At 36.8% G+C, this 27,464-nt stretch overlaps 2 protein-coding genes, 1 long non-coding RNA gene and 2 other non-coding genes across 6 annotated transcripts; 1 reads left to right on the top strand and 4 right to left on the bottom strand.

Annotated features, from left to right (window-relative positions):
- Positions 1-1,374: 1,374 nt before the first annotated feature.
- LOC100262487 (protein ESSENTIAL FOR POTEXVIRUS ACCUMULATION 1) lies at positions 1,375-19,698 on the top strand. Of its 2 annotated transcripts, none has more exons than XM_010666376.3 (10): positions 1,375-1,892; positions 4,610-4,698; positions 4,897-5,811; positions 5,901-6,018; positions 6,104-6,169; positions 6,533-7,327; positions 7,489-10,183; positions 18,472-18,665; positions 18,745-18,804; positions 18,966-19,698. In XM_010666376.3, exons 1-10 carry the CDS (start codon positions 1,823-1,825, stop codon positions 19,346-19,348), a joined length of 5,385 nt encoding a protein of 1,794 aa, XP_010664678.1. In that variant the 5' UTR covers positions 1,375-1,822; the 3' UTR covers positions 19,349-19,698. The 2 variants fall into 2 exon arrangements, with proteins under 2 accessions (XP_010664678.1, XP_002281503.1); XM_002281467.4 differs by having other exon boundaries at positions 6,104-6,295.
- A 564-nt stretch (positions 19,699-20,262) lies between these two features.
- Positions 20,263-22,653, bottom strand: LOC100264357 (uncharacterized). The gene is made up of 3 exons (XM_002282841.3): positions 22,170-22,653; positions 21,869-22,084; positions 20,263-20,645 (listed from the first exon to the last, which is right to left on the bottom strand). The coding sequence occupies exons 1-3, from the start codon at positions 22,395-22,397 to the stop codon at positions 20,568-20,570; spliced, it is 522 nt and encodes a 173-aa protein (XP_002282877.1). The 5' UTR covers positions 22,398-22,653; the 3' UTR covers positions 20,263-20,567.
- A 2,127-nt stretch (positions 22,654-24,780) lies between these two features.
- Positions 24,781-27,078, bottom strand: LOC104882553 (uncharacterized). The gene is made up of 2 exons (XR_788300.3): positions 26,890-27,078; positions 24,781-26,635 (listed from the first exon to the last, which is right to left on the bottom strand). It is a non-coding gene; the product is annotated as an uncharacterized LOC104882553 (long non-coding RNA).
- On the bottom strand, positions 25,982-26,062 carry LOC132253303 (small nucleolar RNA R16). The gene has a single exon (XR_009465178.1). It is a non-coding gene; the product is annotated as a small nucleolar RNA R16 (small nucleolar RNA).
- Positions 26,375-26,461, bottom strand: LOC132253304 (small nucleolar RNA R16). The gene has a single exon (XR_009465179.1). It is a non-coding gene; the product is annotated as a small nucleolar RNA R16 (small nucleolar RNA).
- Positions 27,079-27,464: the final 386 nt, after the last annotated feature.

Genomic DNA, 27,464 nt, shown 5'->3' with positions numbered 1-27,464 from the left:
CAAAACTAAAGTACTTATAGCATAGATGATTATCTCTTAAGATATAAATATAACTATTACTTTCTCGTCATAGTAACATCAAAGTCATAAAAAACAAATAATTGATTTACAATTTATGCTTTCTTAAATATAAAAAACTTAATAAAAATAAAGTACTAAATTATGTTTATAAATTATAGCATAGATGATTGTCTCTTAAGATATCAAAGACATGTTTTTTTTTTCTAAATAAATTATATTTATTAAGAAACAACCTATCTTCTAAGAAAAAAAAAATTTAATTTATATCTGTCTCTATATATATATATGTCAAATAAAATACATTTAAAAAGTAAAAAAATTAGTTATATTTAAAAAAAAAATTGTTTTGATTTTTGTTACATATCATCCCAAATTTACTATTATTTTTGTCATATTTTAATATATATAAAATATATAATATTTAAAAGTTAATTCAAATTAAATATTTTATTATTCACTTTACACATTACAATCAATAACAAGTTTGTTTTGTTACAACTTTTGCAATGATTAATGATAATAACAAGTTCATATTGTTATAACTTTTGCAACTGTTTAACCAATGGTGTAACAATGTATTTTTTGTTTTAATGAGAATATAAAAAGTGTAAATTTATAAGGATAATCTTAATGAAAAATGATAAAACGATAAGTTTTATTTTTTGGTTTTAGCAAAAAGATAAAAGATTATAAATTTATATGAAAACGTCAAAATATAAGTTTTATGAATATAGAGTGACTCGTAGAACAAATTAAAAAATAACTTTATTAAAATTAATATTATCTTTATTTTTGATATTAAATTCAAATTTAAACTAAAATTTTCCTACATTATTTTTATTTATATAGTTGGTTTCTTTTTAAACTCTACGATAATTTTATTTTATATTTTGTTTTATTTTTTTATACGGCACATAATACAAAATATTAAAGTTATTATAATCCAATGTTGACACGTGTATAGGTTGTTTTAGATTTTATGTCGTCATATGCTTGAAATTATATTCAGAAATATTTTTATATTTAATTTTATAGTAATTTTATTGATGTTAAATTGGCGGTTTAAAAGCTCACGTTTCTCGTCAAAATATTAGAACGGACATGGTGAGAATATTTTCGAAATATCAGTATTTCAATTTATTTAAAATAAAAAAATTTAAATTACATAAAATAAAATAACAACTAAAATAAGCCCATTGGAGGCTAGGGTTACCGTCACAAAAAAGCCAATGATGCAGAAAGATTACGCAAGCATGACACGTGTTTATCTCGGTCGTTGTAGCCGTCGGATCACTCCCTCGCTACCAACTGATCAAACGCTTCTCGGTGCGAGTCATAGCGTCACTTTAAGCTGCGCCGCCCGTGGCGCAGTGCGCACCCACCGATAGGAGAAAGAAAGGTTGGAAAGTGTACAATTACGCATCATCGCACCATTCCATCGCGTGTGAAGCACTTCTATAATCATCGGCACACCGACACGGTCAATCTCTCGGGTTGATTAGGTCTTTCCATCGCGTGAGCCGGCTACACGCTCAGTCATCGCGCGTGGAAGGTCATACATCGTGAATCATAGGAACTCGTCCAAGAGGAAATTGGGTCAGACATTAAACTCACGGGGGAGGCTAAGTTACGCCGCAGGTGCATAGGGTTTTAACCTACTCGCATCCCTTTTATCCAACCCAAGCCCTTAACCTATATTCCCCCACTCCTCATTTCTCTCTCACAACTCGCGAAGCAAAATCAGAGCAAAAGGGTTTGTTTGGCGTCTCCAATCTCTCTCATCAACTCTCGCCGATCATCCATGGCTGACCGCACTGATTCCGATTCTCGTCATAACCTTACCCTCACCACTCCTCACCAGATCTCCAAAGGTAGTTTTGCATTCTTAAATTTCTCACCTTTAATCTATTCTTTGATTCTCGAACATCTGTCCTCACAACTTGATTTCCTGCTCTACCCTTGTACTCTTGCACAAAACCCTAATCTATCGCCGAGATTTGAACTGTCGTCCTTCTCGGTTTCTTCTCCACGACACTGACACTGTAGATTTTGTTGTGCTTTTGGTTGATTAAGCGTGTCTCTTTTTGATTTTGGTGGAATGCATGTATTTAGGGTTTTGTTTCTTTTTGAAGTCACGTCACTTTTGGTTAACTCGTTTGGTTCTCGGAAAAATGGTAGAAAAAGGAAAGAAAAATGATTAAAATGGGGCTAGGAACGTGTTTCGTTGTCAGGACTCTTCTTTTAGGTCTAAATTTTTTGATCCTCAAAAAGCAAACTGGGAGTAAGTGTAAACAGACAGTCAATTTTGTCGCACACATTGGTGTGAATATCCGTGTTGTGGTTTATGTTATTATAAACTCCTATGTTTCGCTACACGGGAAATAGACTTTTATCATTATCTTCTTTGCATGTTGTTTCTTTTGAATCAGTTGCTGGGTATTAGCAGTTTGGTATCTATAACAAGGCGATTCATTGATAATATGCCACTAAAATATGTACATAACGGTTTCCAGGCTAGAGTCAAGAAATGAAGTAAATTTCCCTCTTATTGTGCACCCAAGTGTTCATGTTTGCTTTATTTTCTATTACAATATCATGTTGTGGGTTTGACTGGAAGCTGTAATCTTGAATTTTGCCACATCCTCTTTGTGATAAAATTTTACTTGCATTGCAAGCCGGAGAGGTTTGTCCCAAACTTTCTGTGACACATATGATGAACCTGTGGAGTCTAATTTCACCTTTGCCATATTCTCCAAAATCCTTTATTTTTCAACTCTTGCATTATCTCATTTTTTTTTTAGCTCAAAATGCTTCTGCTTTATTTGTTTATTTATTTTCTATTGATTTGTTAAATGTAAATGCTATATAAATAACATATACCTAGGGTTTAGCCTTTAGGAGTATCTACAGCTAGGACTTTCAAACAGATCAACATTGTAGCATTTTCTGTTAAGAGAGAGGTGCCTAAATTTTTATGATTTTAGACAATTTTAGGAATTGAAGTGGCTTCTGCAGTAGAAAAATCATTTAATGATTTGATGGTATTGTGTACCAAGTAACTGAGTAAAATTAAATTAATGGCCATTGTTTATGGCAGTATTTTTGGAATATTAATTTGTTCTTTAGAAACAGGGAATGTAAATAGTCAGCTGGGCTTTAAAAGTGAAAGGATGAAGTGAATTTACAGGTGACAAGCAGCTTGCTGTCTGAATGTCCACTGGTTGAGGGTGTCTTTCTCACTACTTTGAATTGCAACTGTTGGTAAAATGAGCATAAACTATTCATCAGCAGATTTGAAATGGCCTCATACCAGTGGCACTGATGTAGTATGTTTCCCTATGAGTGTAATTCTAGCACATGTTAGTTGACCCTTCATTGCAATTGCCACATGGCAATCACTGTCTTGTCAAATGTACTTTACATTTACTTTTCCTCATTGCTTTGAAGGTTTTCCTGACCAAAATGTACTCATGTCTCCTAGGATTCATAATAACAATTTCATACATGCAATGTTTAGTAATAATTTTATTTAGTCCTAGTAGCTCTTCATCTCATTAGCATTGAGATGGTCTTTTTGCAAGGAAGCCGACCTTTTGGTTTGATTTCCTAAAAATTTGAAGTGACCATTCATATTAAAATTCTTCAATTAAGAAGTTCAGTTGCCAAATTCCTTTTCCCTTTCTTTTAATGAATTTTCACCAAATTTGATTGTTCCATAGTTTGGATTGTATCTTAAATCGTTTTTTTTCCCTCTTCTCTTATTTCTTCTCTCCCTCTCTTTGCTTTTCTTTTGTATTCATCGTCAGTTCTTTTATTGTGCCTGCAAGCTCCTCCACTATTATGCCTTGTTTGGGGTAGCTTTTTTGCTAGAAACCGAAGCTAAAGCCATGATTTGCACTACTGTCATCACTTTTGCATCACAGGGAGAATGATACTTGACTAGAACAAAAGTTTTAATGCTCTAAAATCAGAAAGTTGGTTCCATAATTTTATGGTGGCATATAAGAAGCCGAATATCATGCATCTATATCACTTGTTGGGCAGATATTTTAATATAGTAAAAACTGACATTATTATTAGAATGATCCATGTTTCATCTTCTAATATCCACTATTCTCCATTTCTTAATTTTGTTTTCCATTGAAACACTCTATTAGCTTTTTTCCTCAACAAAAATGACATCAGTGGGTTTATTCTTCCCATTTCTCAGATTTCTTCACCATTCATCAAAATAGAGTAAACCAGCATTACAATTTTAATGGTCCACAATACAGCTATCTTCCATTGTTCATCATCCTCCATTTCTTAATTTTGTTGTCTGTTGAAATGAAGGTGATATGTCAATGATTTATTCTCCAAACATGATAGTTGCATAAAAAAAGCTGGCCTATTTCTCCATGCACAAAGTACAGGTTGATTGATGGGTGGAATAGTCAAAAGCATGTGATTGATGGTTAGAATAGTTACTAAATTCAGTGCTAGTTATGTAAAATCCGTTGAAGCAATAGCTAAACTTGTTGTTTCCAAATTCCTGCACTGGATAATTTGTCAAATTTTTTTTAATTGATTCTTCTGTTTGATGGTGCAGATGTGCAAGGATCTGACAATCCTATTCCACTTTCACCACAGTGGCTTCTCCCAAAGCCAGGAGAGAATAAGCATGGAATGGTGACTGGGGTGTGTTGTCATCTACTTTTGCTTTTAAAATATTTTCTTGTTTAGTCAGCCTGTATATGGCCTGCTTATGTTCATCAAACTTATGATGCTTTATGCATAAAGTACTTTCTTGTAAGTGTACATTTTTACATCTACTTTCCAGGATTTATTCATCGTAGTGCTTCAACTGTTCTGCTTTCATTTTTTTTTTCTATACAGGAAAATCACTTCGGCCCATACCCTGGTTATGCCAATCGTGCAGATACGATGAAATCCTCTGGAAATGGTGATGGAATGCTTGATTCTCTGAAGAAAAAAGATGTTTTTAGGCCAACCCTGCCTGATATGGAAACTGGGCGTCGTGATCGCTGGCGCGATGAAGAAAGAGACACTAATTCCTCTATTCGCAGAGATCGTTGGAGGGAGGGAGATAAAGAGCTTAGTGATACTCGCAAGATGGATCGTTGGACGGAGAACTCATCCACAAGGCACTTTGGAGAAGCCCGTCGTGGTCCATCTGAACGTTGGAATGATTCGAGTAACAGGGAGACTAATTATGATCAGCGGCGGGAGAGCAAGTGGAACACACGCTGGGGCCCTGATGATAAGGATACCGAAGGTTTGCGTGAGAAGTGGATGGACTCTAGCAGAGATGGTGAGATGCCTCTTGATAAAGGATTGTCTACTAATCATGGGAAGGATGAGAGGGACGGGGATCTTTATCGACCATGGAGACCTAACTCTTTGCAAAGTCGGGGCAGGGCAGAGCCTTCTCATCATCAATCTCTTACACCTAATAAACAAGTTCATACATTTTCTTATGCTCGTGGACGTGGGGAGAATCCTCCTCCAACCTTTGCACTTGGTCGTGGCAGGGTTAATTCTGGTGGAAATCTGATGAACAATTATTCTACTATTTCTCAGTCTTTAGGAACTGTATCAGACAAATGTGAAAGTGGTCATGGAGAGCCTTCTCCATTACGGTATAATAGGACAAAATTGCTTGATGTGTACAGGATGACTGACATTAGATCGTCTGGAAAACTATTAGATGGCTTTGTGCAAGTGCCTTCTCTTTCGCAGGAGGAACCATTAGAGCCTCTTGCACTCTGTGCACCTACTTCTGAAGAATTGGTAATTTGTGATCTTAATGCATTTTGGTGATTTATTTATTTATTTTTCAATGATTTCCAGTTGAACCCAATGCTTTACTGCTTGAGTAGGTTATTTTGAAAGGAATTGATAAAGGGGACATAGTAAGCAGTGGTGCACCTCAGATTTCTAAAGAGGGTTCTATTGGACGGAACTCTGAGTTTCTTCCATCAAGACGAACCAAGCCTGGTAGTGCTGCTGCTTAATATATATTTCTGGAGTAAATGTAATATACTTCGCTATAGGCTAACCATTTTGTACCTTATATGAATAGGTAGTAGAGAAGATTTACCCCTTGCAGTTGATGATTCTAAAGATGAAAGCAATGACAATTCAAAAGGTGGTTATTCAAGCTACTCGGATGGTTCGCCCTATGAAAAGCAGATGCATTATTATGGTTCCAACTCAAAAATGGAAGCCATGGTGGACCATCAGATGTATCCAGATAACAAATTCCATGCTGAGGGTATTTCATTATATAATTGCTTAGAAAATCTTTTCTTGTTATGCTGTGTTGGTGGTCTGTGGCGGCTATTTGAGGGCCCATAAAGAAGTGATCCTGGTTGGAATGTGCTTTTTGCTGTTTATATTTCATTAGTATGACACATGCCTTAATTTTGAGGATGTGTTATTGCAGTTCCTTCTTTTATTTATTCATTTATTTATTTATTTTTAATTTTTTATTCCCCCTCTCTATGTGCAGCTTTGAGAGAAGATGGCACGCCTTATAGAAAGTCTGATGAGGTGCCTATTAATAGAGACTTGAGCATGCATGGCAATTCCTCTATTCATCCTGGGAACACGTGGCGAGCTCCATCATTGGGAGAACGGTCACATACAGTCACTCATGATCGGAGAGATATTCCAACTGATGTCAGGTCAGTACCATCTGACATGGGGTGGGCACAGCCAAAGAAGGAAATGAATAGTGAATGGACAAGTGGTTTGGCTAACCCACCTTACTCTAAAGATGAATTGAAATGGCAAATCAGCGAGGATCCCATTATTAAAAGGCAGGCATCACTGGTTTTGGACAGGGAGCCGGAAGCCAGAAAACTTTCACAGCCTTCCCCAGAGGACATGGTCTTGTATTATAAAGATCCCCAGGGTGAAATTCAAGGTCCATTTTCTGGAAGTGATATCATTGGATGGTTTGAGGCTGGATATTTTGGCATAGATTTACAAGTTCGCTTAGCAAGTGCACCAAATGATTCCCCTTTTTTTGTGCTTGGTGATGTTATGCCCCATTTACGAGCAAAAGCCAGGCCACCGCCTGGTTTTGGTGTTCCAAAACAGAATGAAATTACTGATGCTTCAAGTAGGCCAAACTATAGTAGCTTTGGAAATCTTCATGCAGGTTCAAGTGAGATTGATGTAATAAAGAATGAACCAAGGCATAAACATGGTTCAGCAACAGAAGCTGAGAATAGATTTTTGGAGTCACTGATGTCTGGTAATATGGGCAGTCCCCCTGTTGAGAAGTTTGCTTTCTCTGAAGGTTGGTTTCCTCTATTTTTTTTTTTTTTTTCTTTTCTTTTGTGCAGAATTTGGATGCAAAATTATTGTGTGTTTTAGTCTATGCACGCTTTTTCATTTTTATTATCTTTAGATCTTGAGCTTCAACCTTAATATGACTTGCATGTGTATATTTGATTGTAGGTTTGCAAGGATATATTGGGAATAACGCTGGTGGTGCACCCCCAATGGGAGTAGAAAGTGGAAATAACCTATACCTCTTGGCTAAGCGAATGAATCTTGAAAGGCAGAGGTCTTTACCAAATCCTTATCCATATTGGCCTGGGAGAGATGCAACTTCCATGGCTCCAAAGTCTGAGATGGTCCCAGACTCTGCGGCCCCACATCCAAAACTCCTATCTTCAATGACTGACAATTCTCGTCAATCTTCTAATTCTAATGCAGACTTGATGTCAATCCTTCAAGGCATATCTGATCGGTCTTCTTCTGGTGTAAGTAATGGAGTTACTGGATGGTCAAATTTTCCTGTACAAGGTGGCTTGGACCCACTCCAAGATAAGATGGACTTGCAACATGGTCAGAATTTCCCTCCCCAAGCTGCATTTGGAATCCAACAGCAGAGGCTGCAACCGCAGAACCAACCCTCTCTAACAAATTTACTTGCTCAAGCTATGGATAATCCCTCTGGTATTTTGGCCCCAGAGAAGCTACTCTCTTCTAGTCTCCCTCAAGATCCGCAATTATTAAGTATGTTGCAACAGCAGTACTTGATGCAGTTACATTCCCAGGCAACTGTTCCTGCACAACAGCTCTTGTTGTTGGATAAACTGTTGCTCCTTAAGAAACAGGAGGAGCAGCAACAGTTGTTGCGCCAACAACAACAATTGCTTTCTCAGGTTCTGTCTGAGCATCATTCTAACCAGATTTTTGGTCAGGCTGCTGCAATGGCAGTAGGAAATGCTTCTGTGGATCATTCTCGGCTTCAACCACCTCAAGAGTTGTTTCAGATGCCAGTTCCCGCTATGCAGGATGAACGGGCTACTAACCTTGCAAGTGGTCCTCCGCCAATCTCCCAGGATGCGAATTACAATGTTAGTTCAGAAGGCTCTTTTCTACATCTGCCACATCAAATGTTTGGGAATACTACCCACCAAAAGAGCTATGGTACTATGCTGCCAGAACAGATTGACGAAATTCAACAAAAGGAACCATTGCCAGCATCTGCAGTGATTGATAGCTCAGCCTTGTTGCTGTCAACCAACCTATCTACTGAGGAGCCTTCTGCTTTGCAGAATTCCACCCTTACTTCTGATGGCCAGGCTGCTGAAAACCTGGAGAAGAATTTACAGGACACCCTGATAATCAATGAACCTGTCACTGTTGCAAACTCTGTGGGTGGTGCAAATTCTGTGCCTCTGAAGTCTTCTGGAAAATCTATTGATAGGTCATCTGAAGGAATTTCTGAGAACAAAATGTTCAATGACATGGAGGTTCAATTGGATGTTACTCCTGAGGAACTGCAGATTGAAAAAGAGCGATGCAATGATGAGCCATCTTTGGAGACAGAATCAAAAAGTGTTGAAGTACGTGAGGTAAGAAAAGCTTCTGAAAAGAGGACAAGAAAGCAGAAGTCCTCAAAATCGCAGTCTTCATCGGACCAGGCAAAGGGAGTATCTAAGACAGTTTCTTTGCAGCAACCAAAACAATATGAAACTGAAGGAACAATTGTTGGTAACACAAAACCTGAGACACATATTAGCCCAGGAGAAACAACCTCTGGAACATCTCCTCAAAAAACAGCAGATAAAAAATTTGGTATTGTTAGTACTGAAACTGTGGATTCTCAACAAGTTAATGGCCCATCTCCTTTGGGAATTCCTAGAGATGATTCAAAAACTGCAGAAGGAAAGAGTGAGCCACAGCTAGTTGGGTCTGTCCCAGTGCAGAATGCACAAGTACATTCTGGACAACGGGCTTGGAAACATGCTCCTGGTTTCAAGGCTAAGTCATTATTAGAAATTCAAGAGGAAGAACAGAGGAAGGCTAAGGCAGAAATGGTGGTTTCTGAGATCCCCTTGTCTGTTAATGCTGTGAATTTGCCAACTCCTTGGGCTGGAGTCATTTCCAATTCAGATTCTAAAACTTCTAGAGAAATTCATCAAGAAGCTGCTAGCACCGAGTTAAATTTGGGGAAATCTGAAAGCTTTCATAATACAAAAGCCAAAAAGAGCCAGCTACATGATCTGTTAGCAGAAGAAGTTTTGGCAAAGTCTAGTGAACGAGACATGAAGATTCTGGATATTGTTTCTAGTCTGCCTTCGTTACCCGTTGTGTCCACCAGTTTAGATGCTATTGATGATGACAACTTTATTGAGGCTAAAGACACTAAAAAGAGTCGCAAAAAGTCTGCAAAGGCTAAGGGTGTTGGGGCAAAGGTCTCAGCTCCCAGTGCCTCTGTTGACATATCTGTGGGATCAAGTCCAGTTGAGAAAGGAAAAATTTCTCGTCTTGTGCAGCAAGAAAAGGAGGTGTTGCCTGCACCCCCATCAGGTCCTTCTTTAGGAGATTTTGTTCCATGGAAAGGGGAGCATGTGAACCCTTCCCCTGCTCCAGCATGGTCCTCAGACTCTGGAAAGCTTCCTAAACCCACATCTTTGAGGGACATCCAAAAGGAGCAAGGAAAAAAGGCTTCTTTAGTCCAAAACCATGTCCAGATACCAACTCCTCAGAAATCCCAGCCAACTCAGGTCACCCGTGGGAGTGGTCCTTCATGGTCCATTTCTGCATCATCTCCTGCCAAAGCATCTCCTATCCAGATTAAAGGAGAGGATGATCTATTCTGGGGCCCTATTGATCAATCCAAGCCTGATTCTAAGCAGTATGCCTCCTTTCTTTGAACTTCCATATTTATATTATGACTGCTTGATGGTTTGAGTTGCTTTATAACTTTACTTTGTTATATCATAGGGTTGCACCTCTAGGGGTGTAACAATGTTTGACAATAACTATTCAAGGGCATTGGGGAGGTGACAAATTGTTAGTTTTAGAATTAGAAAGCCCATTAAAACATTGGTACTCACCACTGCTAATAAACCTCATTAAGATTCATTATTAGGTATTGCAGTCCTTCCCCTCTGAATTGACTATTGACCACAATGGTAGTTCTTGTCAATTAGTGATGTAGGACAACCCTATGATGGTTGTCTCTGCTCAAATAGGTGGGTTAGGGTTTTTATTTTTACGGTGTAAGGAGAGGAACAAGGAATAAAGTTTATGGTAGAGAAAAATAAAATAAAAAAAATAGATCGGAAGAAGATACAATGAAGAAAAGATAGAAACCTTAGAGTCTCACTAAGGTCTTGTAGGAGTCTTACCTAGAAGAAAATCAATGGGGTCTCACAATTGAGGATTGTAATACTTACAATAAAAAAACATAATATTATTAATATCAATCAATTCATTCCTTTGATTTACTTCGATTAGCATTATTTATAGGTTTCTTTAAGAAATCTAGAGTCTGAGGATTCTAATAACATATTATGACTCTAATTCTAATCATCTTATAACCTAAGTAATTAATCCTAATTTAATTCCAATAAATGTTAATCATACTTTAATTCCAACTAATACTAATTCTAATTTAATTCCAACTAATATTAATCCTACTTAAAGTTTGTTTATATCTTTCCTTTTCTTTCTTGAATAAACTTTAAAAGACTTCCCCCCATCAATTAGGCTCTTGTTTGTACTTCTTTTATTCTAGGTTATTTTGGTGATTTAGAAATCAGGAATATCTTTTCAGTATTCAAATAAGATATCTTAAGGCTCCCCCAAGGAGCCTAAACGAAAGACTCCAAATAAAAGTTAGAAAGTCTATCGAAAAAATCATGTGGGATGCAAATTTGATAAGTTCTATAACTATAGAATACCTGTCACATGCCATGCTGGGTTTCCTTCTATAAACATATAGTGGAAAATCGTTATAAAATTTATAATACTAATTATTTATAAAGAGGCAGATAAATGATACTTGTTCATGTTGGAACACATGCTATAGACATTAGGACTTAAGACCATTTCTAAGGTCTGAATCAGTAATGACCAGAGATGTTTCCACTAACCATGAAATTACTTCAGTACGGAATTACATGAAATTAAAATTCATTTCAATTCAATTAGATTTTAAAGGATGGTTTTGGTAGATGATCAAAGGACACTTATGACTTGTGCCTAAACTTTAGTTACCAAATGGTTTGTACACTTGCAAATCCAGTCCGTTAGTAATTTTCTCTTTATGGTTTATTCACTTGAGTTGCATTCCCATGATGTGTTTCTATGAACTTTGCTTATTTAAATTTGAAAAGAAATCTGTGTGCCTATTTTTCATACTTGACCCTTATCCAGATTTTCTTCAATATTTCTTCAGTAAGCCTAAATTAAGTTAGTCCAGTAAGAAAGAAGTCTCACAAGTGTAGAGGATTAAGATTATGGCCAAAGATAAGAAAATAATAACAAAAAAGTGGTGAAATAATTAGGAAAGGGTTCAGGCATTTTATACTTGAGTTTGCAAAATGAAAGATGCTAAAATAGCATGCTGTTCTGATAAAAAAATAATAAAATGCTGCTGATTCATGGCCTAAAATCAGTCATTGTTTTTTTTTTTTTTTTTTGATAGGAAAAAGAGCAGAAGATATATTAAAGAGCTACAAAAAGGCTACACTAGGTACATAGGAAGTATACATGTGTGCACCAACGAAAAAACACAAAAACCCTCTTCTTACTGGCAACCTAACTAATCGATAAAATCAATCATAGAGAAGGACTCTTGCCCTGGATCTTCTTTGGTCCATTCTAAAAAGTTACAAACAAAAGAGAATTTTAGCTCTTTATTTGAAAGCTCAACATTATGAAAAGCCCTTCTCTACCTCTCTTTCCAAATAATCCAAAACAAACAAAGAGGAACAATATTCCATGCCTTCTTTTTCCTCTTCCTAACAGATCGGCTATGCCAACTAAGAAGCGTTGCTTGGACTAAGGTATGCAACACCCTAACCACTCCAAAAAGGAGAAGACCAATTGCCATAACAAACTAGCCTTAGAACAATAAGAAGGATGTGATCCCAAGATTCCTCCTCGCCTTTGCAAAGAAAGCAAGTGTTCACCAAAGTCCAACCTCTCTTCTTCAAGTTGTCCATAGTTAAAATCCCCTTCCAAGTTGCTTCTCAAACACAAAAACTCACTTTTATTGAGGCCCAAGAATTCCAAATAATCCTTGTAGGGAAAGAATCTGAACCTCTCTGAACCATCCCATCATAGAAAGATTTAACTAAAAACCAGCCTCCCTTAGTAGCCATCCACACTGCCTTGTCATCCACCTCCCTACTCATTGATTTACTATGTAAACACAAAAGGAGTGCTTCAACACAACCTAACTCCCAATCTTGGAAATTCTTTACAAAATAGGGGTTCTAACACCCCCTAAAATTAGTATGCTCCCAAACATCACATACCCAGGCTCCCTTTGAAGTGACTATAGTGAACAAAGAGGGGAAAGAGGTACTCAAACGGGTGTCCCCACACCAAATGTCCTCACACCTAATATCCTTCCAAAATCTTACCCTTCTTCCATTGCCTAAATCATAGAAAGATTTAACTAAAAATCAGCCTCCCTTAGTAGCCATTCACACTACCTTGTCATCCACCTCCCTACTCATTGATTTACTATGTAAACGCAAAAGGAGTGCTTCAACACAATCTAACTCCCAATCTTGGAAATTCTTTACAAAACAAGGGTTCCAACATCCCCCAAAATTAGTATGCTCCCAAACATCACATACCCAGGCTTCCTTTGAAGTGACTATAGTGAACAAAGAGGGGAAAGAGGTACTCAAACGCGTGTCCCCACACCAAATGTCCTCACACCTAATGTCCTTCCAAAATCTTACCCTTTTTCCATTGCCTAAATCATAGGAAATCTTGCTTTTGAAAGCATCCCATCCTTTCCTAATAGCCTTCCACAATCCTACGCCATAACCCTCCCTCACCTCCAAAGACCACCAACCCCCTTCTTCTACTCCATACTTACCAATAATTACTTTTTTCCAAAAGGGCTCCCCTTTTGACATGATTCCCCAACTCGATTTTCCTAAGAGAGCCTTGTTCAAAATAGAAAGATTCTGAATGCCTAGCCCTCTCTTCGCTCTTTGCTTACAAACTTTGTGCCAACTCATTGAGGCTTATTTTCAAGAGACCACCCTCCTTAAAGAAAGCCCCTTTGAAGTTTTTCCAATCTACAACACACCCTTCTTGGAATAACAAAAATGGCCATGAAATAAATGGATAGGCTAGACAAGGTACTTTTGATAAGAGTTGATTGCCTCCCCTTTGACAAGTATTGTCTCTTTCACCTTGCGAGCTTTCTTTACAACTTCTCTTCTATCAAGTCCTATAGTGTTGTCGATTTAAAGGTAGCACCCAAAGGAAACCCAGGATACTTGGAAGGTATGACCCCACTGTGCGCCTTGGAACCCTTCTAATTGAGATCAACTCACTTTTTTCGTGGTTGATCTTAAGCCCAAAAATTGCTTCAAACCACATGAAGACCCAATGAAGATGCAATAGTTGATTCTTAGAAGCCTCACAAAAAATCAATGTGTCATCCGCAAACAAAAGATGAGGCACCTCCACTCCTTTGCCACCTCTACCTTCCACCTTAAATCCTGAAATAAAAGCCCCTTCCCTAGCTTTCTCAAGGAGAAAGCTAAATGCCTCCATAGCCAAAACAAATAAGGAGACAAAAGATCTCCTTGCCTCAACCCTCTTGAGCTATGAAAAAATTCAATAGGGGTCCCATTGATCAAAACTGAAAATTTGGTTGTAGAAATACACCAATTAATCCACCCAATCCACTTATGACCAAAACCCATCTTATCCACAACCACTAATAAGAAATTCCAATTTGCATGATTGTAGGCCTTTTCTATATCTAACTTTTACCTAAAATGCCATTAGAACCACTCTTTAACCTCAAATCAATGGCCAATTGGCAACAAAAACTGCATTAAGAATTTGTCTCCCTTTAACAAAAGCATTTTGAGAAGAAGAGATTACCTTTCCCGCTACTTTTTAAAGTTTATTTGCTAGAACCTTGACCAATAGTTTGTACAAGCTCCCAACCAAGCTAATAGGCATAAAACCCTATAGATCATATGCACCACCCTTCTTTGGGATTAAGACCAAAAAGGTAGCATTCAAACTTCCTTCAAACTGCCTTACGTCAAAGAATTCCTTAAAGAAGTCCAACACCTCACCTTTGTCAAAGTCCTAACAAAGATGTCGGAAAGCCATAGTAAACCTATCAAGACCTGAAGCTTTATCCTTGTTCAAAGCTGATAGAGCTGAAAAAGACTTACTCCTCAGAGAAAGGATGCTCCAAACTCCTCTTGAGTCAAAGACTCAAGAGACAACCCATTAATGCTGAGTCTTGTTTTTGATAAAGGGATAACTAAAAGCATTGGTCACCCCTGCCTTAATCTCATCCTCTCCAGATAACCAGCTCCTAGCCACCCTTACTCTACCCATAAAATTCCTCCTACAGTGAGCACTTGCCATTCTGTGAAAGAATTTTGTATTTTTATCTTCCTCTTTCAACCATAACTCTCTAGATTTTTGTCTCCAATAAATCTCTTCAAACAATGCCCACTTCTTAAAATCCTTTGTAGCCAATCTTTTAGCCATAATCTCATCCCCACAAACGGAGCTTCCCTCTCCCTGGCCTCCCAAAAACCTAGCCGATTGAGAGCATTTGCCTTTCTATTAGCCACACACCCAAAGACCTTCCTATTCCAAATCTTCAAGTCCTTCAGGGCTTTCAATTTGGAAGCTAAGACAAAATTGTTGTTGCCCTTGAAACTGTGAGAAATTATTGGTTAAAAGGGATGAAATACTTCCCATATTTGTGAATTTATCTCTTTCCATGTTTTTGTTTGAAGAATAACCCATTTTTATCATAAATGCCCTTAACTATATCAAGTACTTACGATATATTTTTTTAAAAAGGGTTATTTTTACAAGAAAACAAGAAGAACATTTTTGTCAAAATAAGGCTAAAAAAGGATGAAAGGTTAGATTTCCAAAATTGGGTTTCCAATGACCCTTTTAATCAAATAACCCAAACTGTAACTCATCCACCAGCCATAAATTAATTCTTTGAAGGGAATGATCAAAGACCAGACTCAACAAGACACACTACAGAAGCCCACAAAATGATTCCCTCACTCTTTTGACACCAGGAATTGATCCAACCTAGACATGGATTGACCATTTAAACCTCCACACGAAGTAAAGGCTCCTCAATTCAAAGGGATATCGATCAACTTCAACTCCTCAATATTCTCTGGGAATCTCTGCATAGCTTCGAACAACTTGAAACAATTCCTCCTTTCCTTTGGAAGTTTGATCATGTTGAAGCCTCTCTGATGCACCATGGATCTCCCCACAAGCCTCTAATGTCCCCCAATTTTGCCCAAAAATCATCTCGTTCACCCCTTAGCATTGGCCAAACAAACCCATCCTAACCGTTTTTAAAACAACAAGAAATAGAGAGAGCACCTACCTCCATCTTTAATAACTCCAACACCCTATTATCCCAGAAAGCCACAATCCGTCATTGTTGCAGAAGTTCCTTTCTTTAGGGCATCAGTTTCTTATTGGACCATGGGCATTGTGGTACTTAGGGTTATCAAAGGCTATCACTTGGGTCACTTAAACTATCAAGTGTAGCAATGGCAGCTGGGTGGGTTCAAGACAGGTCCCTTCCAACCCAACTCTCTATTTGACAATAACTGTTCTAAGGTACTTGCACCCCCCCTCTCAACACATACACAAAAAATGGGATGGAGTATGAGATTTTTTCATACTTGCCCTACCCAGCCCCGAATATATAATTTAAAAATTTTTAATATTAGTTACAATAAAAATAAATATATTTTATAAATAAGAAATAATATAATTATTTATAATTTATTCTTATGAGATATATATTAAAAGTTGTGTTAAAATAGGGGAAAATAAAAAAAATTAAATATTTAAATTTAATTATATATATATAAGCCAGGGCGGGATAAGGCAATATTAGAACTTGCCCCAAACTTGATTTGGGTTTAAAAAATAAAATAAAAATTCTCAAACCAGTCCTATAAAGGGCAGGGTGGGTACTTGAGAAAACCTGCCCCATTCAAGCGTGTGGATAGACAAGGCTTGTTACCTTTTGAAAATGCAGGCATGATATATCTAGGGATATGATGCCGAGGCCATAATCTCAACTAAGGCCTTAAGCAATTGGAGGCTAATGTTTTTTTTAAGAGAAGCCAATGTGTTCCTTTAAAAAAACATGGATTCAAAGATGATAAATTGAATTTAGTGATGACTATGATAATGATATGTAAAGCTTCTTTAGGATGTGCACTCTTTCAATGTCTTATTTTGAATCTAGAAAATGAATTCTGGACAAAGTGAGCTTTTAGTTTGAATAACTTTGATGCTTTATCTAATGTGGAGTATGACATCTGATGTTGAGGAAACCAGTCCTATAAAGGGCGGGGTGGGTACTTGAGAAAACCTGCCCCATTCAAGTGTGTGGATAAAACAAGGCTTGTTACCTTTTGAAAATGCAGGCGTGATATATCTAGGGATATGATGCCTAGGCCATAACCTCAACTAAGGCCTTGAAGCAATTGGAGGCTAGCATTTTTTTTAAGAGAAGGCAACACGTTCCTTTAAAAAAACATGGATTCAAAGACGATAAATTGAATTTAGTGATGACTATGATAATGATATGTAAAGCTTCTTTAGGATGTGCACTCTTTCAATGTCTTATTTTGAATCTAGAAAATGAATTCTGGACAAAGTGAACTTTTAGTTTGAATAACTTTGATGTTTTATCTGATATGCGGAGTATGACATTTGATGTTGTTAATTATTATTATCATTTTGCTAATCCCAAGATACTTAGGGTGTGAAAATTTAATTGGGTTGATTGTTGAATTAGATTATAAATAGTTGTGACCATGATATTTGTATTGTTTAAGCATTACAGCAGTTAGATCAATATATGTATTTTTATCACCTTGTCTCCCTCAGGCTCTATCCTTCTTTCCTTTTAGAATCTTGCTTTGTTTCCTTTCAAGCTCTTGCCTGGTTGCCCTCAACGCCTTGTTCTCACTTTTTGCCACCTAAGGCAACGTAGGGTCTTATAACCTGGACATCACCTTTTGCCTTTAACAATGCTGGGTACTGATCCTGAGCCTTGATACAGAAACTGCAAAAAATAGGAGTGACAGTATTCTGTTAGTATTAAGTACCTCTCTCAACAATAATCCGTTTAATTAAGGCTCTCCATGCTCACACTTTGATCATCTGCAGCAATTATATGGAGAATGATTAGAAGAGTGAAAATTGCTGCTTTGTTCGCTCCACCATAATTACATGGTTGGAGTGGTTTCTGAAACCCCCTCCAATATCAACCTATCCAAAGAATCTCATAGAGTACTAGTCATCAAGTATGAGTGATGTTTTGAAGAACTATATGGGTGGACTGAGCCACTACTCTGTCTGCAACTTTCAACCTTTGATTCCTGCATTCGTTGAATGGTGCAGAAATGGAACAGTGTGTGTTATGTTTGAAGGACAGTGCCATATGAATTGATGTCTGGATAATCCTAACTTATTTGGATGTTTATTGTCTCTCTTTTGACCATAGTTTATAGGGGCATGCTAAGCATGCCTAGACCCACTCCCTAGTTATAGTACCTTGCATGCCAAGGTGTGCACCTTGTTGAAGAGGTTCGCTCCATCTACTTCACCTTTCCTTTTTAAACAAATCTTATTCTTGAGATTTCTAACTAAACATTGAAATTTATATAATTTCATTACTTTTTCTTGAATTTTTCTTTTAAATGTTTGGAATCTTAAACTTTTTATTGATTGAATTAGATTTTGGATCATATTTTATAAAATTGATATGCATCTGAGATTATGTTTAACTTCACTCAAGTGTGTACCTTGTGTTGCGCCTTGTGCTTTACCTGTAAGAGACTTTTGTATCATGTGTATTCTAAAACATGCTTTTGATCAGCTCTTATTTTCATTTTTATTTTCTGTGAGCAGGGTGGATTTCCCTCATCTTGCAAGCCAGGGCAGTTGGGGAACCAAAAATACTCCAGTAAAAGGAAGTCCAGGAGGATCATTGAGCCGTCAGAAATCCATGGGTGGGAGAGCAACAGAGCATTCTCTTTCATCTTCACCTGCATCAGCTCAATCATCCCTAAAGGGAAAAAGGGATGCCATGAGCAAGCATTCAGGTAAATCATGACCTGAGTGAGGTTTTTATGTTAGAAATTTTTATTAACTTTTTTGTGTTTTTTCCCCCTTCCATTGCAGAAGCCATGGATTTCAGGAATTGGTGCGAGAGTGAGTCTGTTAGGCTCACTGGGACAAAGGGTATCATATCACTGCACTTTTCTCCAACATGTTCAATTTTCCTCAGTGATTTGATTTTTGATGGCTTAGGTGTTAGCCATAGAATTAGGATGCTCAAATTCTTGGTATATAAAGCAGCTAAAATTCTTCTAATGCAGTGATAATTTCTTTCTTGTTATTAGATACTAGTTTCCTGGAATTTTGTTTGAAGCAATCTAGATCAGAGGCTGAGATACTTCTGACAGAGAACCTGAATGACCCCAATCACGAGTTCATTGACAAGTTCCTTAACTACAAGGAGTTGTTATCAGCAGATGTACTTGAAATTGCCTTTCAAAGTCGGAACGATTCAAAGGCCACTGGATTCAGTGCCGGGGACATGAATTCTGACAATTTAGGTTTTGGGGACTTTGAACGAGATTACTCAGCTGGTGCTGATGGATCCATGAAAGGGGGAGGTAAGAAAAGGGGAAAGAAAGGGAAGAAAGTGAGTCCTGCGGTTCTGGGGTTCAATGTGGTCAGCAACCGTATCATGATGGGAGAGATTCAGAGTGTGGAGGATTAGATTAGAAAGGAGGTGGAAGGTTAGATGTAAATACATTTCACTCAACTGTTTGTAAATGATTTTCGTGTAGGATTTTTGTTCCCACCTTTTTATAGAGCAACTGCAGCAGCACTTATTTAATCTGCTCATGCGATTTTGTGAAAGTAATATTTAAACAGTAGAGGCCCTTTGATTCTAGTTAATACAGGACTCTTTTATCAAGGTTTTATCTCTTTGCTTGAAAGGCAACCTTGTTTTACTAGCTTCCTTGTTCCGTCATGTGTGTAGGTTAGTTGTAACACTTGTAAGCCTTTGGATATTTAGCCATTGCAATGCAATGCTGCGAGTGTTAATCTCTGTTCTTTATTTAACTTTGGGTTGTTTAAATTCGATTTGTCCGCCCCTCAAGGAAGGAATGCGGAGTTGTCATGGAAGTGGTGGGATTGTTTAAGACTTGTTATCCATTCGGGGGTGGCATTTTTATTATTATATGTCTTTAATTTAGTGCGGACTGATCTTGTTAGAATTGACTGATTGCCTACCACTTACCAGCTGCTGCCACAGTTGGGAGAATTTTATTATTATATATTTCAGTCATTTTGGCTTTGAAATTTGGGGATGCATTTCGGCTCTTTAAGTTGAAGCGGGGCCCAAGCCCAACAAGGGTGCCGGGATAGGGCGCTGCTCAACTACCCCTGTTTGGAGATGAAGCAACTTTCTCGTGATAATGTTTTTGAGTCGTCGTGTGGTGATCATCCTGGGCCCATTCTAGTGTTGTCACATTCTGAACGAAGACATCTGCTTTCAACCATAAAGCCTTCAAAGTCGTAACCATATCTAAGCGTAGGAAAGTTTCCAAATTGTTGGATGCGTCACAAAAATTATCACTGGAGTATGATAGAATGACGACATCAACGAACAGAATTCTGTTGCACTGCCAAATCCAAATATTCGAGTGCTATTTTCCTCACCAATTCCGATAATCATATCATACAATTGTTGAATGAGATTCATATGGAGTCATTTACTTAGTTTTACATTCTTGGTTCCCTCATCACGAACATTTGGCTTTTCTTTGAAAGCAGAATTATCTTTGCTATGACATTGCAAGTAAAACAAACTGTAAAAGCTTTCCCAATCACAGTCTTCATCCTCTGTTCAGTTCTAAGCAGGAAGACAAAAGCACATAAGCACAAGGATAAAATTTGATAGCTGAGTAGTGGTCCACATTCTTTCCCACTTATTGACTACTATTAACACCAGATACCTCCTTCCCTAGTTCTGCTTGCTTCACATTCTTTCTTGTTTCTCTTCTACCCTGGAAAAGCATAAGAATAAGACTGCAAATCAACATTGTATTCTTGGAGAATCTCATTACCTGAAATTTCATCTTTCTGTCATAAAGCAAAGCATTAATAGTACACAATAAACCTCATGCCTGCCCAACACCATTTAAAAAAAAAAAAAAAAAAAACTTATTTGGGATTTCAAATGTCACATGAGACATTTATTACTTGATTGCTGTGAAAATAAATGAATGAAACTACTTTCTCCACACCTTTTCCTTCATCTAAACTGTTAGAAGCCCGAAATTCCTCTTACCCAAAGCCTAACCCATGTCCTTATAACCTCTCCCAAAATGACAATATCACACTTGAAGGAGGTATTCTTGGGGAAATAACAGGGTACATGGACTCAGATCCACATGGGATGGAATTTTCATGGGTCTGGCCATAGAGCCTCTCACTGATATCCCAAGTTGTGAGTGCTGTCTACAGTGCACCAGGAATTTTATGTAATATTATAATGTTCCTGAATAATCTGAAGGGGGAGTATCAACCTAAAGGAGAAAGGAAAACTTACTTCTTGAGGACATGCTTTCTTATGACACTCCTAAAACAATACCATAATTCTAGAAAGAGTTGGGCAAAATAAGGAAAAATCAACAAAAATTAGATATGATCATACTCAAACCAGATTTTGAATGGCAGTTAACAACAAAAGAATGATCGAATGTCAATTCATCCTCTTTACTTTTTTTTGGGTCTTCTAACAAAAAGGAGAAATAAAAGAAGAAAAGGAAAGTAAGGAACAGAAGAGCAGTTACAATTTCATAAGGAACACAAAAGAAAACACATTCCTGGATTTACAATTAGATAAAAGTAACCAAAATTATGAAATTGTGACAAGAAAGAAAGGGCTATCATTAAAATTCCTTTGTCTTAATCTTGGTGTAAAACAAAAAAAATAATTTGAAATATTCAAACCTAAAACACAAATATTGGTTTCAAATTTCAATATATGGCCAATTACCCACAAATGCAAATAGATATTCAAACAGGGGGCAGAGGAAACCAACCCTCCTAGTTCCCATTGCAAAACTATTTGTAATCGAGAATCATGCTCAAGCTTAGACAGTAACAGTTTGCCAAAATCCCCCAAACCATTCAAGAAAATGGATAAAAGACGATAATAAAAAATAAATAAATAAAAACCCTAAAAATGAAGGAGAACAAGAAGAAAGGGAAGGGAGGGACAAACAGTGGAATGGAGAGGAAGTGGGTGGAGATGAATGGAGCGCAAGGACATCTTGGCAATCTCGAGGACGGCGGCGTTTCGGACGGAGGGAACATCGCTGGCCAATTCCATGTAAGCAGCTTCAAAAGCCTCCTCCCAGAAACGTGGCAATCGGGAAGTGGTGGTATGAGTGTACAAATCCCACATATACCTCACCAGTTTCTCTCTCTCCTCCACTTCCTGCCAAGTGTCGCCCACAACCATCAGTCATCAACCATCAAAAGATAAAAAGAGGAGAAAGAAAGAGAAGAAGAGAAAGGCCAACCAGGACGTCGAGATCATCGTGGGTGGGAGAGTCGATGTCGTCGGGGAAACGGGAGAGGTTAGAGGCGGACCATTTAAGGGTGACGGAGCCAGTGAACATGGACCAAAAGGCCAGTAGGAGAATGGCCGCCAGAGCCCAGAACTTGTACCCGCCTTTTCCCCCAAATGAGTTACCGCTCTCTGAGCTATGCATCTTCATACTGCTTGTGGTCGCAGGATTCCCCTCCATTTCCACTCTCTGCTTTTCCTGCTCTTACAATCTAATTCTAAATTCTAAATTTCCAAACCCCTTTGCCCTTATCCTTATTCCTTTGGGGAGAGAGAGTGAGAAACAGAGAGATGAGCGTGAGTGTACATGAGTGTCGAATGGTTGGGACGGGATTATTGGCGTCTTGTACTACACTGACGGTGGAGGGGTAGTTGGTCACTAAAAGACTTTCTATAATTCTATCTCTCTGTCTCCCCACACCAACCGCATTCAACCCATTCCAAGTTTCCAACTACCGACCTAGTGGCGAGTGGGGACACCTCAACCCCCCGTCCAGCGGCCCACGGCCCACGGCCCATCCCTCACCGGGGTTTCACATCAACCTTCTTCTTTGCCCTATAATTCCCTCCAACTTCACCTTTCATTCTCTTTCACCGCTGCTTCCACTTTCCAACCATTTGGCTGATGGACATCACAAATGCCTAGTGTTTTTATTTAAAATATTTTTAAGAAATTATCTATCAAATGGTTATTCAAAGAAATATTACAATTGATTTTTCAATTCTTCAAAAATATTTTCCTAAGTCTTATTAAATCACCTTATTTTTCTTCATTGATTTTAACGAGATAAGGTAATGATTAGAAGAAGAAAATAGTATTTTTCTCAAAAATTTTACTATCTTTTTAATTATTTTTAGATGACAATTAATGATTGATTTGCAGTAATTACCAGCCACTTTGAATTAGTAAAGAATTTATAAATCATTTTGTTTTTTCAAAGCATCTATTGCCTGCGCTAATGTATAAATAAAATAAATAAAAAAGGAAAACAAATTATACACTTTTGAGGTAACAGGTATTTAATGAATCAATTTATTGATTTGATAAAAGGGATAACTTTATCTAAGCTATTAAATATCTTGGGTAAAGTTATTAAAACTTAGAATTAAAAATAAATTCCATAAATTAATTTAAAAGTTAAAATAAAAAATCATAATTTGATTTGAAATCACTTTAAATCATTAAATATTAAATTTTATGAAACCCACTTAAAAGTGAATAGTCTCTCACCCAATAACCCCATGCCAATGCCCGTAACCATTCAATTAATGTTTTCGCTCTCAAAATTTTAAATTCTATTTTCAACCGACTATCCTTTCTCTTACTATTTGGTAACTATTATAAAAAATAATTCTATTTTATTTTATAAAATAAAAATCTTGAAATGTTTTTAATATTTTAAAATATGTTATATTTAGAGTTTTATTTATTTTTTATTCTACATATTTATATAATTAATTTTTTAAAATAATTATTAAAAAATAAGTAAAAATAATTGAACACAACAAAAAAAATTTGTCTAAAAATATCTTGGTTTTTTGTTTTAAAAGTACAAAATGGAAAAATGTTTTTAAATTATTAAATGTATTTTTCTACTTTTTTATAAAGAAAATAAAAAACTATTTTTGAAAACTATTATCAAACAATTCCTAAAACATACCTTAAACGATCTTTAAAAACAATTAGAAAAGGAAGACATAAATTAATATCAAATTATTTTATTAGGACATGCAGAAATAAACATAAAACAAAATATATTATATATTTCGTACATATTTCTTGGTTGCTTACTTTGCATTAAATGATAGGGAGGATCCTCAATCTACATCACGGAATGAGGATAGAACACCTTAAATTGGTACAATTCTATCATTGGACACACGCCACAACTCCTGTTACAATCTTAAATTAATTTTCCAAGAAAAGCATTCGAAGTCTAAAATTTTACAAAATGATAACTAATCATATAACCAAACATGATTCAATTTAAGACCACTCGAAAGACAAGATACAACACTTAGAAGAAGCACGCGGCCTAAAACAAATCAAAATGAAAAAACTTCAATCCCAGCTTTCGAAAACGGTGCTAAATTCTATTTGAAACAATTGCTCATGACTCTTTGTGTTTCTAGTTCATTTAGAAAAATATGACCTATTTTAAAACGGTGCTAAACTTTAGCTTCCTCGTTTCTCTGGTTTATTCATCTAATAAATCGCATGTGAAACACCAGTATTCTTAATCTCGATTACCAGTTCTGTGGGTTGAGTGTTTTTGAATTTTGAGTCCAAGAAAGTGAACTATTCTCTCCATGGCTGGAAATAGCCGACCAGAAGAATCCGAAGGTGGTGGGAATATTGACTGCACAACCATGGACACAAACAAGGGGCCGGGAATCACATCCTAAATCTGACCGCACAACCACGCGAGAATTTATAATAGCTCCAAGCAGATAATCCAAAATTCTTTCTTATTAATACATAAATAATCCATTGTCAGCGGCCCCTCAGGCAAGACGGGGTTATATTTCCTGGAATTTTCTGAAAAGAGACGAAGACAAGTGACTATCGCTTCAAATCCAAAGTCCATTTCTCATTCCAAAAATCCTGTTTTGGTTCACATGTTTCAATGAAATAGGAAGAAACCGTAAGTCCATCCTAAAAAGATGAATATTACTAATTATGTCAAATGAGTCCAACTCAAAAAGATGAAATAGGAGGAAACCGTGAGTCCATCATAATAATATCACTATTTACGTCACATGAATTGAAATGGATTTGAGTGTCCAAGTGAACCGATCCAACCCCACCCATTTTTTAAAAGTGGAGGCGGCAATTTCTAAGAGATTTTTTTTTTTTTTTTGCTTATTTTTTGAACAACAAAAGAGAGTTGTCCTCTCTCTTCGAGGTCTAGAGACTTGTGTTGTAAAATTTTTGAGTAGTTAATATATTCATAGTTCCATTCATGAAGGACAAAAATCTTACTGATAAAATAATCTAATTGGAATTCTTGGCATCTCTAAAGGTAATCTGATTTATTTATTTTTTTTATTAACATGAAATCGGAGTAGAAACCATTTTCCAGCATTCCGAAGGTTGCTTTTTGAGGAGATTATGAAGCCAAACGGCCGACAGAAGAAAAACTAGAATAGAGAACATGCGAGTGAAATGAGAGGATGGAAAGAATTAAAAAATGTCCAAATTAGAAACCAGACATGCTTTCTGCTCAGAAGATGCATAACAAATCATAGACAAACTTCATATGTCCAGACATAAATAAAGCACCTCATCATAGCAGTTCTATCAAACAAGTGCTGCTGCCTCTCTATTTGACTATCAATTCAATTCAGTTTTAAATTAAAATCAATCAACAAAGGGAAATGCGGAAAGAAAGAAAAAAACACTGGATGCCCTCTCAGAGAAATTCCACAAGTGGAACTTTGCAGACAATCAACACGGCATCAGATTCAGACCGCCCGTCTGCTTTTTCTCATCATCGAGTTCTTTTAAGCAAAAATGTAAAAACCTAAATGGGCTATACTTGTGGTCAAATTCCTCCACTACAGCTCATGAGAGCTCACAGCATTCAGGTGATCTCATTCATACAGGAGGATTATAGCAATTAATAATGACACATATCACAGCAATCATGGTGTTTCAATAACAAAAAGGAAAAACAGCTAATAACGATGAAATTTATTTTCAGAGAAAAAAACAGAAAAGAAAAAAGAATAAAGGAAAATACTTGGATTCTTAACCAGGAGATAGAAGGCATCAGATAATAAGCGGAGTTATAGTCTACATTAACTTCAGAGTGTAGGATAAGACTATTTTCATCATTTGCCTTCTCCAAATCAAATGTCTCTGATCTATAGCTTGCTGTTTATAGCAGGCTTGCTATATCAACAAACTTGATACAATGTATTTTTTTTCCACCAATAAATGCTATTGAAAATAAATGAAAACATCCAAATTGCCACGGTTGTGCAAGAATCAGTTGAGAAGATTCAATCAGAGGACAATCTCTCTGATTGAAAAACCAAAACGAATATAAAAAAACCATCAAAGGAATAAAAAAAGATAGATAGATAGATGATTGATGATTCCAGAAGAAGTTCGGCCAAAAAAGAGAAACAAGAACATTAGGAAGAAGAAAATTTCAAGGCATCAGATAATAAGCGGAGTAGTAGTCAACACAGTTCAAGATCAGTGTGTAGGATAAGATTTCATACTCATCATTTGCCATTCGGAACAACAATATCATAAAGATCAAGCAAATGAAAATTAATAAAGTAAAATCACCGAAAGGAGAGAATTTCGGTAGGTCCATTTGACCTCAATGCAATACAGAGTGCGCAATGGGCTGGTAAGCCAACCTCTTGCTTTCTGCATCCATTATATCTCCTTAGCCATTAAAGTAGCTGCATCAGGAGAGGGTAAACAAATGCAAGACATAGGATCAATTTCTTCGAATCTATGGAAGTGGAATCAAGCATTTCATATGAAACACACAGATAATCAAATTCTTCAAATCCTTCGATTTGAAATCAAACATTATAACGAAATTCTTCCAAATCCCCATGGATTTGAAATCACGCATTTCATGTAAAACTAACTATGCATTCACACACGGATCTAGAGAGGAAACGAAAGAAAATCGAGGCTGAAAACCCACCAAGGAGAGAATAGGAAAGGAACAGAGAGATGAAATCGAAACCCCAAACCAGAGGCGGCAAGTGAAGAGAACTAACGTGCTAGGGTTTTAAATAGGGGTTGGCACCATTAGGGTTTTACTTCATAGACCGACTCTTGTGGGGGGTTCCGCGTTCTGAGATAAAACGACGCGTTTCGATGGATAAGTGTGAAAAACGGCGCCTGGGGTTTTTGGGATAAAAGTAGTCATTTGCCTGAAATATTTTAATCATATTATTTGAATTTAATAAACGTCAGCAGTAAATTGAATATAACTTCGGGCTAAATTTAACGATTTTTGGGTTAAAATTTTATAAATATTAAATGGATTTCATTTATTTTTATTTATTATTTTATAAATATTTTGTATGCTCTTAATTTCGAAATATTATCTGATTTTTTGGAAGATAATTGCAGAGGCTACCGTGAAAATTATTCTTCTTTCAATGTCCACTCCCTACTAGGAATTATCAGCAGTGGGCCAAGCCCAGCCCGTGGACCAGTAAAGGAGGCTTGGGCCAAAATTATGACCCAACTAGGCAGTTCCATCAAAGAAGG

Source organism: Vitis vinifera, chromosome 18, assembly GCF_030704535.1.
Source record: "Vitis vinifera cultivar Pinot Noir 40024 chromosome 18, ASM3070453v1".
Taxonomy (NCBI): domain Eukaryota; kingdom Viridiplantae; phylum Streptophyta; class Magnoliopsida; order Vitales; family Vitaceae; genus Vitis; species Vitis vinifera.
Note: the sequence above shows the minus strand (reverse complement) of the source record. Positions and strands in the feature narration are given on the sequence as shown.

Coding starts and splice junctions, on each gene's coding strand:
- LOC100262487 (XM_002281467.4), top strand. CDS start 1,823: ATGGCTGACCGCACTGATTCCGATTCTCGTCATAACCTTACCCTCACC. Junction 4,699..4,896: donor AGCATGGAATGGTGACTGGG/GTGTGTTGTCAT, acceptor TTTTCTATACAG/GAAAATCACTTCGGCCCATA. Junction 6,019..6,103: donor ATCAAGACGAACCAAGCCTG/GTAGTGCTGCTG, acceptor TTATATGAATAG/GTAGTAGAGAAGATTTACCC.
- LOC100264357 (XM_002282841.3), bottom strand. CDS start 22,397: ATGGAGGGGAATCCTGCGACCACAAGCAGTATGAAGATGCATAGCTCA. Junction 22,085..22,169: donor ACGATGATCTCGACGTCCTG/GTTGGCCTTTCT, acceptor GACACTTGGCAG/GAAGTGGAGGAGAGAGAGAA. Junction 20,646..21,868: donor CACTTCCTCTCCATTCCACT/GTTTGTCCCTCC, acceptor ATGCTTTTCCAG/GGTAGAAGAGAAACAAGAAA.